A 9,792-nucleotide genomic window follows, 5' to 3' on the forward strand; every position below is an offset into this window, starting at 1 on the left:
CAGAGGGTTGCAGAAAGACAGGCCCACCCCTGCCACCTGGAAGCCCACCAGGCACGAGGCTCTGGTCCCCCAGCCTCCTATGCAGAGCCTGCCAGTGCCTTCCCTTGGTGGCACAGGAAGAGTCCACCTGGCCCCGGGAGACGGATTTGGACAGTGTCTGGTCTCATCAGGGATGTCATCTCCTGATCCGCCCTTCCACCTTTACCTGTGGGGAAATGGCACCCATCCGAGCAGCCAGGAGGAGGCATAGTCCAGGCAAGGGGACCCTCAAGCCTGACCCGGTCCTCCTCACTGTCATTCACCACCTGGTGAGGGTGGGACGCAGGTGCAAACTGAACCAGGCTCCCAGCTTAGGGACGGCCAAGCACCTGGAGGGCGTTTCCGGTGTGGAGAGGAGGTGAAAGGAGGGAGAGGCTGGTCCAAGTCATGGGTCTTCTGTCTGCCTGGGAATCTCAGCCAACCCCAGGCCGATTCTCCCTGAATCTCAGCCACTCCCTTGCGCCAGCAGGAGCCTTCCAATCCTGCAGGTCCACGCACAGTCTCTAGATGCCTTTGGTTTCTATGAAAGAAACACGCTTGCATTTGCCTTAGTTAAAAACCAAAATGGATCAAGGAGGCAGGAACTCTCGAAAGCGTGTTAGGCTGGAAACTCATTCCCATAGTGCCTCAGGTGTTCATCTGCCACGGACAGGTAGGTGGCCCTCATGCTGGGAGAGTACTGTGGGAGAGAGGGGAGGGGACAGTCAGAACAGGGTCACACATCACCCGTTAAACCAGACACCGTACTAGCAAAAATGCTGGAACTTCTGACGAAGTGCGAGCTGGGCCAGCCACAGTGGCCGGGCACCAAGTTTCAATGTCAAGGCCTCGTGGGGATTATCAGAGGATCGTCGAGTGGCCTGGGCAGGCCTCGTGTTTGCTGATGCTTCCAACCCTGGGGCCATCAGGACGTCTGGGTCCCAGCCTCAAACTCAAGATGCACACACCGACCAGCCACCCTAATGCAGCAGTGTGCTTAGGAGCCCGCCTAGTGAGCAGCCAGGGGGCACTGGCCCACTGACTCAGAGAGCCAGGTTCAAATCCCAGCTGTGCACCTTACTCATCCCATGACCTCGGCGGAGGTTCTCCAGTCGCTCCAAGCCTCCGTTTCCCCACCTGCACGATGGCCCTAAGAACACTCAACTCTTCCGCTGAAAGGATGGAGTGATATAAAGCAGGCAAGACCCCTAACACGGGGGTTCTCAAACTTGGCTGTGCATCAGAGACACTGCGGGGGCAGGGGTGGGTCTAAAAGCATTCTGAAACCTAGGCCACACCCACCAGTATTTTTTTTTTTATGTGATAAAACACACATAACATAAAATTAAGCCTTTTAAAGTGCCACCACCAGCACTGGCCAGTGACCCATGAGGCTCCTCCTTGACCAACTGGCATCGAGTAGTGCAAAAGCAAATCCATCCATAAAGCTGGGAGAGTCATGCTGTGGGCTACACCTGCATGCAGGTGGGTACATATCTCCTGGGTCCTGGGACCCTGCCTAAGAAAAGTGAGGAGGTGGAGAGCAAATCAAGCAGCTCAGTATCTGCTACTACTAGATAAAAGTGACTTGGGGCTTCCCTGGTGGCGCAGTGGTTGAGAGTCCGCCTGCCGACGCAGGGGATGCGGGTTCGTGCCCCGGTCCGGGAAGATCCCACATGCTGCGGAGCGGCTGGGCCTGTGAGCCATGGCCACCGAGCCTGTGTGCCTGGAGGCTGTGCTCCGCAACGGGAGAGGCCACAACAGTGAGAGGCCCACGTACCGCAAAAAGAAAACCACAAAAGTGACTATGTCTGAATCAGCTTAATAGCAGGTGCTCAATAAATGTTATCACTATTATTGCTTATTATCATTATTATTACTAGCTGTGTAGCTCTTACCAATTCACATTAATCCTCTTAGACTCAGTGTCCTCGTCCGTAAAACAAGCTTGACACTACTGGAATGATCTAAGATCGTCATGGTGACTATATTACAAGATTAATTCATTTAAATTCGCTGGCAAATTGCTCATTGTTAGGACAGGAGAGATAAGTTGTTTTCTCCTTTTGATGTGAGAAAAATAAGACTATAATTATCTTACAGAAAAAAAAAAATAAAGTGCCACCAATATTTTTCTGTAAGTTCTTCCAAGTGCAGCCAAGTCGGAGAACCACAAAGTTTAAGCGTTCATTCACAGATGTTAGCCGGCCTCTGCTCGGAAGTAGAGATGCGGCTTCTTAGGTTAGCACATCTCACATCCCACGTAGGACCTGAGATTCTGCATTTCTAACAAGCTCCAGGTGCTGCTGGGCAGCTAACTCCAAGTAGCAATGGTCCACAGGACCCTGACTGTTTCCTAGCGCCAGGGATGTTTCCGGGGTCCAGGTCTAGGCCGTTCACACCAGAGATGGACGAAGGCTTCCTGCTGGGGGGCAGGGAGTAGGGGCCTGAGACCCCTTAAACCAGTGGGTCTCAACCAGGGGCAATTTTGCCCCTGCCCAGGGACATCTGGTAATGTCTGGAGGCATTTTCAGTTGTCATGGCTGGGGGCTATGGAGTAGGGATGCTACTGGCATCGCGTGGGTGGAGGCCAGGTATGCAGCTAAACCTCCGACAGTGCACAGGACGGCTCCCGTGACACACAACGCTCTGGCTCAAAGTGTTGGTACTGCCGAGTGAGGAAGCCTGCCCCTGAGCAGGCTTCAGGCTTTACCTGGGAACAGGTTAGAAATGCAAATCCCCGAGCCCCACCCCAGATATTCTGAATCAGAAGCAGGGTGGACCCAGCGGCCTGTGTGTAATGAGTCCCCCAGGCGATGGATGTTCAAGAGTGAGACCCTCCTCCTTGACGCAGTATTTTCCAAACTTGCTTGATGACGAGGAGGTTCACCCGGGCTACGTCTTCAGTGAAGTCCCTGGACTGGTATTTTTAAACAAGTGCCTGGGTCATTTTTGTCCATCGGGCCCAGGATACGGTGCCTGGAAAGACAGGAGGTGATTCCTAGAAAGCAGAGCTAAGGGAAAACACATTTCTAGCCGAGGGAAGAGGCTGTAGGTTCCGATGGCCTGGCTTGATATCACCCACCTTAGTGAAATCCCCAATGTCCCAGAGATGGAACTGGCAGGGGGAGGGATTTTCCGTACACCAAATGCACTGGGTACTGATGAATAATATTTAGAGCAGGTGCAGGGGGAGAGTGGGGAGCGGTCAGCTGTGTCCTCTTTATCGGGGCTCACGTCCGTATCCTCCACGCTGTGGCTTCCTTGGTCAGCAGGCTCAGCCGTCTCTTCATGCCTCTTGCATGTTAGGAGGGGAGGGGGGTCATCTCTGGGGCAGGTTGAGCTGGGTAGGGCAGGGCAGTCAACTCTGCCAAAGCAACTGGAGTTTCTGGGCTGGTCTCCATTATAGGGGGGGGGGGAGGGGGTAGTCTGTCCTTGTCCTTGCAAATAAGGTCAGTTCTTGATTATCTCTGCTAATGTCAGGGAGAGTGGCCTGGATCTTTCAGAACAGAAGGTAATCCGAAATTCATTTTTATTTGGCATCCCAGTGCCTCGAGTAATTTATTTTTCACAGCAGCGGATCTCCCCTAATTATGTTGTACTGAGATTAATATTAAAATCAATCTGCATTCCTGGCTTGCATGTTAGGAGGGGAGGGGGGTCATCTCTGGGGCAGGTTGAGCTGGGTAGGGCAGGGCAGTCAACTCTGCCAAAGCAACTGGAGTTTCTGGGCTGGTCTCAATTATAGGGGGGGGGGGAAGGTGTAGTCTGTCCTTGTCCTTGCAAATAAGGTCAGTTCTTGATTATCTCTGCTAATGTCAGGGAGAGTGGCCTGGATCTTTCAGAACAGAAGGTAATCCGAAATTCATTTTTATTTGGCATCCCAGTGCCTCGAGTAATTTATTTTTCACAGCAGCGGATCTCCCCTAATTATGTTGTACTGAGATTAATATTAAAATCAATCTGCATTCCTGGGGCCACAGCAGCTGGCGGGAGGGAAAAAGGAACCCCAGAGGCTTCTGGTATAGAGAGAAGCCAGCTTGGGATTTCAAAGGTGCCAACTCTGGAAACAGGCTTTGACCAGCCACTCTCCCTGCCTCAGGCCCCCAGGGAGCGAGTAAGGCCTTGGTCTAGTGCTGTTTGTAAAAGGACAGCAGGGAGGTGCTCTGGGCAAAAAGCAGCAAGGTGGGGAGAGCCAGAGGGTCGGTCTGGGCACGACACTGCACACATTTGGGGCCGGTCATCCTGCGTGGTGGGCGGTGCCCTGTGCTCAGCAGCACCCCTGGCCTCCACCCGCTAGATGCCAGTACCAGCGACCCCCCCAGGTGTGACAACCAAAGATGCCTCAAGACATGGCCAAATGTCCCCTGGGGGAGCAAGCTCCCTCCTGGGTGAGACCCAGTGCTCCAAGGTAAGGCTCAAATGTCACCTCCTTAGACCCCGAAGGAGCAGTTCCTCCCTCTAGGTCCTAAAGCATCTTATGGCACTTATTACAACAGCTTTCTGAGTCTCTCCCGCCCCGCCCCCTGCAGGTTTTCCATGTCCTGAAGATGGGGGCTGGGTCCCCATCTCTCTTTCCGGGGTCAGGCACTGTGGTTTTCCCCAGGCACACTCGCTGGATTCCCTGAGTGCACGTGAACACTGCGGTTCTCAGGGCCAAGGTCTATTTCATTAGTCCCCCGTCCTTGGGGCTCCAGGGCTCCTATTTCACCAACTAGATGGCTCCTTCCAAACTACCTGGATGGGGCAGGTGAAACACCTCGCCCAGCCCAGTAAAGGCAGGGGCTCCTTCCCAGACAGACCCCTGGCTCAAGAATGCAGACTTCAACCTGGTCTTAGAGCCCCCTCTTTCTTACATAGGCCACGCCTCTGTGGAGGAGGTGGGGTGGGAGGAAGCTTGAGTGACAGCAGAAGGAGGGGCTAAAATAAACACGTGGCTCAGTCTTACAGCACTTACTGCGTCACACAAACATACTTTTGTAAGGATCAATTTCTCCAATGCTCCAACCACCTATGTGGCGTGCTATTACATCCCCATTCTACAGATGTGGAAATTGAGGCACAGAAAGCTAAAGTACTCACTCGCCCAAGGCCACAGAGGTCATAAGCAATGAGCTGGCATTGGAACCCAGGCATTTGGTACTGGAGTCTGTTTTCTTTTTTCTCTTTTGGCCATGCCACGATGCTTGCAGGATCTTAGTTCCCCGACCAGGGATGCAACCTGGGCCGCGGCAGTGAAAGAGTTGAGTCTGTGTTTCTGAACCTCAGCTGTCTCTATTCGCAGCTCTGTCTCAGCCAGTGGTATGAGGCGACCCTCATACCTCTCCAGGGGCAGACAGCTGGCACACCCCTCACACCCTGATGTTGTGTCTAGGTCCCCTGGCTGGCGTGGAGGGTGGGTGGGAAGTGCAGACCCCACTCGGGCACAGCCTGGGGATGTCAGGAGCTGCGGCGGCGGGGTAGGGGGGTTTGGGGCAGGCAGGTCTGGTATTAGCCCTCCCAGACCTGCCACCACAGGGGCTCCTGACCCTCTAGCCTAGGGTGTCAAGGTAAACGTAAATCTAAAAAGAAAAAATTTCCCTGGTGCAAAAAGGGAAAGAAATGCTTCTTTGAGCAGCATTTCCTTTAGAAAGCTGATCATCATAAATTACTCCTCTGTCCCTTTGAGAGGTGTATAAACCTTTTTAAAGGCCAACGAAGGCTCTCAGCAGTTTTACAATCCAGGAACGTTTTCTTCCGGGGCTGGGAGCCATCTCTGAAATGGTAGCATCAGGGAGACTGCCCCCATCTCCCTGGCAGTTAGTGAGCCCTGATGGCCACACAATTACCAGGTGGATTTAGGAAGAACCAATGTGACAAATGGTGCTGCCGAGTCCTCTTGTTGGTGGACAGGAATCGCTTATCTTGAGGACAGGTATGGAATGTGGTGCATCATCTATCTGCCTGGCTGTGTAGGATGAGCTCTGTCTTTACAATCCCCTTAGCAGATAGCCTGCGATGTGCATGGCAGTCTGGTTTAATGCTTATCTGGTAACAAAACTGTTTCATTCTTTTCTACCTCTGTGGCGGGGAGTCACTGGGTCCGCAGGAGGTTTTCTCTTCAATTATTCCCCCCTCCCCACAAGGGCAGTGCCTTTGCCCCGGGAGACCAGGTTACCGTGGGCGGAGGGGAGCCTCTTCCAATGAGCGGCACATTCTCGTAGCGTGGGTTCCCACCGAAGAGCACAGCTTGGTTCCTGCAGGGCCGAAAGGAGCGGGGAGTGCTCAGGCTGGGGAGGCCGGGTTGGGGGTGTCTGCTCAGATTTCTACAGGAGGGTCCCGGGGGTGTGCAGATGGGAGATGGAAAAGGACCGCGGATAGACCGGAGGGAGTGAGGGCAGGAAGATAGGGAGGCCTGTGGAGGAGCAGATGGGGCGATGGCGCCAGGAGCAGTGTGGCCTGGAGAAATGCAGCTTCTCGGGCCATCAACCTGCCCTGCAAGCTTGAGGCAAAAGACCTGACACCTGCAGGGGCTCTTCCTCCAGCACTAGATGCTCCCCGGGGGCCTTCCCACCTGGCATCCTGGCTGCAGTGAGGGGACCGCGCTGGCCTCGGATGCCTCCTCCCCACCCGGCTCTCTGGACCCAAATGTGCTGCCCGCAGATCCAGCCCGGTGTGTCGGGGGAGGTACCGGGGAGGCCCTGGGAGCCCTGCCGTACATGTACTCCGAGACGGGGGCATTGGAGATAGTCTGGGCCGGGGGCTGCAGGCTGGTCTGGCTGCCCAGGCCGCTGCTGTAGCTGCAGAAGCTGCGAAGCTGCCCGCGAGGGGGGCTGTGGGCAGCGATGCGCCGGGCCTGGGGGTTGAAGGGGTCATCGTCGATGTCATCGTGGTCTCTGTCCCTAGAATGATACGTAGGATATGGCCAGCTGTAAGGGGCGAGGGAGGCTCCAGGCAGTGCGGCCCCAGCCTGCTTCCCTATCTTTCCTCCCAGGACTCTCCCTCTGGCCACAGGTGTTTCCTTGAGGTTCTTTGATATTACTCTGCTCCATTCCCAACTGCACATACACCTCCTCCAGGCAGTCCACCATGCTGACCACGGGCACACGGACCCTCCCTACCCTGCTTCCTTTTCTGATCTACTCTGAAGACACTGAAATACCATCTTGTCTCTGTCTATCTCCTCAATGAGACTATAGGTGCCCTGGTGCTACAATATGTCCTTCTGGAATTCTGAAGCACCCCTCCCAGCAGCAGCATCGCACCGCAAAGTCCTGCAGAGGAAGAGGGGATAAGCAAAGGATGCCAGGCTGTGGCATGACGTTGTCACCATCCTTGGCCCTGCTCCTGCCCTGGCCCCCTCCAACCTCCTTTTGGGGTTCTGTCTGGACTTTCAGGGATGCTTGGGCAGAAATCCAGCCAGCCTGTTGGGGCTGAATGCCTGGTCCCCCTGCCGCCCTTCTCCATCCCAGGTTATCAGCTCTCAGTTCAGTCACAGAGCTGGGCCTCCTGCCTCCTCCCCCAGGAAGCCGCCCAGGCAGCCCACCTGGTGGCAAAGTGCTTCCAGGCTCCTGGCCCCACGCAGATCACGGTGGAGAAGGCGAGGGCAGCCAGCAGGGAGAAGAGGCCGAGGTACAGCAGGCCCTCGAGGCCGTCGTAGCAGATGCCAGTGAGGGCGTCCAGGTAGTCCTGGCAGAGGAAGAGGAACACACAGCTGGAGGGGGAGTGGGACACAGCCTGGGGTTTGAGCTGGTCTCTGAAAGCCCCTCTCCCCCAGCCTGGACTCTGGATCTCTGCCCCTCCCCCATCCCAAGCACCTTGAACAGTCCACGCTTCGGACCCCGACACAGTGGGGCGTCTCGGGTTCTCTCTACAAGCCTTTGCTGAATACCTACCGTGTGCTGGGCTCTGAACAGGATAGATGAGCTTGCAGGATAGGGGAGCCAGGGGACAGGGGGCATTTAAACTGAGGCCAGGACGGCAAGGAGTGGAGTGTGCCTTGAGCAGCTGAGGCAAAGCAGACAAGCTTGGTGTGTTCAGGAAAGAGGAAAAAGGCCAGCAGGGGACAGGTGAGATGTCACCAGGTCATGCTGGGCCTCGCAGGACAGGCGAGGAGTTTGAATTTTACACAAGGTGATGGGAAGACATGGGCAGGTTTGGGGATGGAAGGGATGTGATCCCATTCATTTTTTTTTTTTTTTTTGCGGTACGCGGGCCTCTCACTGTTGTGGCCTCTCCCATTGCGGAGCACAGGCTCCGGACACGCAGGCTCAGCGGCCATGGCTCACGGGCCCAGCCGCTCCGCGGCGTGTGGGATCTTCCTGGACCGGGGCACGAACCCGTGTCCCCTGCATCGGCAGGCGGACTCTCAACCGCTGCGCCACCAGGGAAGCCTGATCCTATTCATTTTTAAGACCGCTCTGGCTGCCTGGCTGCCATATATGAAAGGTAAGGGGGCAGGAGAAAGTGGGGACCGGCTAGGCGGTCACCGTTGTCACCCAGGGGAGCGGGATGGTGCTCGGACCAAGGCGGGAACTGTGGAGGGAGAGAGAAGTGGACGGAGCAGGATATATTTGAGAGTATAGCTGTGAGGACTTGCTGAGGGATTGGATGTGGAAGGGGAGGGAGGGTCCTGGGGCGACTCCCATGTTCTCAGCTCTGAAGTCAGACTGCTGGGGTCGCAAACCCAAGCCCTTGCATTGATAGCTCTGGGATCTTCAGTAAGCTACTTTTTAGATATACATATAGATAGATAGGTAGGTAGATAGATACATCTGTCTATCTACCTATCTATCTATCCATCCACATACATAGACACACACACACATGTTGCTTATCTATAAAATTTCCCATAAAATAACATGTATCTCACAGTAAAACTGTGAGGACTCAATGACATGTTGGATATAAACTGCACAGAACAAGGCTGAACACAGAACCAAGGACTCAGTAAACCGCAGCTGTGAACATTATTACGAATATTTGCTCGAATTCCACATGGGATGTGAAACATCGACACGCAGTGGCTTTCTGCTTTGGGGGAGAGAGGGCCTCACATACTCCCAGTGTGTTCCCTGCACGATTGTCTGATATTCCAAACCCCTGGAGATGACCCTGGCAATGAGAATGGGATGTCCACTTGCAATTCAGGAATTGGTCAGGTGGACCAGATGGCTGGGAGTCTGGGCAATGGGGAACAGCCACCCTCATATAGCTCAGGGCCCCCCAGCGTTCTAGAGGTAAACGGATCCAGCTCTCCTACCCGCACCCCCTGGTACCTTTCACTGAGGCTCCCCGGCTCAGCTACTGGAGAGAATCCAGAAGCCAGGCACCTCTTCTATCCCATTCTCTGGCCTGAAGGGAGCCCAGGCAATCACTCCCCCAGCCTCTGCAGCCTTCTCTCCTGGAAGATGTGGCCTGCTGGGGTGCCCCCCACCGCCTTCCACCCGCGCCCCCAGGGCCACCCCGGCACCTTGTGCAGTCCCCGGCAATCCAACATGGCCATCAGCTGGTGGAGGCTGGACTCAGATGAATTCAACAGGAGCTGGATTCTGAGCAGATCTTTCTGAAGCAGGAAGAAAGAAAGAGACAAACATGCAGACAGAGAGGCAGAGAATGAGCGCTGGGGGGAGGGCTTGTGGATAAAACCGCAAACCGCAGCTTGTGCAGAGAGGCCTTTAAAGCCAAAGGAAGCGGCTAGGCTGCCGGGAGGGAACACTTCCTTTCCACAGCCTGGTCTCCGAAGCCCGGCCCTGTGGGAGGTGGCCGGCCACCTTACCTCTGCTGTGGGGAAGA

General features: G+C 55.1%; 1 protein-coding gene across 1 annotated transcript in view; it reads right to left on the minus strand.

The window, feature by feature from the left end:
• Positions 1-637: 637 nt before the first annotated feature.
• The window catches only part of TTYH2 (tweety family member 2), a 31,980-nt gene continuing 22,825 nt past the window's right edge, over positions 638-9,792 (minus strand). The window contains exons 10-15 of the mRNA XM_007454388.1: positions 9,776-9,792; positions 9,470-9,562; positions 7,544-7,686; positions 6,717-6,899; positions 6,176-6,254; positions 638-718 (exon numbers count right to left, since the gene is read on the minus strand). Of these exons, the coding sequence (XP_007454450.1) occupies positions 638-718; positions 6,176-6,254; positions 6,717-6,899; positions 7,544-7,686; positions 9,470-9,562; positions 9,776-9,792 (596 nt within the window). The remainder of the gene's footprint in view (positions 719-6,175; positions 6,255-6,716; positions 6,900-7,543; positions 7,687-9,469; positions 9,563-9,775) is intronic.

Source organism: Lipotes vexillifer, unplaced genomic scaffold (assembly GCF_000442215.2).
Source record: "Lipotes vexillifer unplaced genomic scaffold, Lipotes_vexillifer_v1.1 scaffold518, whole genome shotgun sequence".
Classification (NCBI taxonomy): Eukaryota; Metazoa; Chordata; class Mammalia; order Artiodactyla; family Lipotidae; genus Lipotes; species Lipotes vexillifer.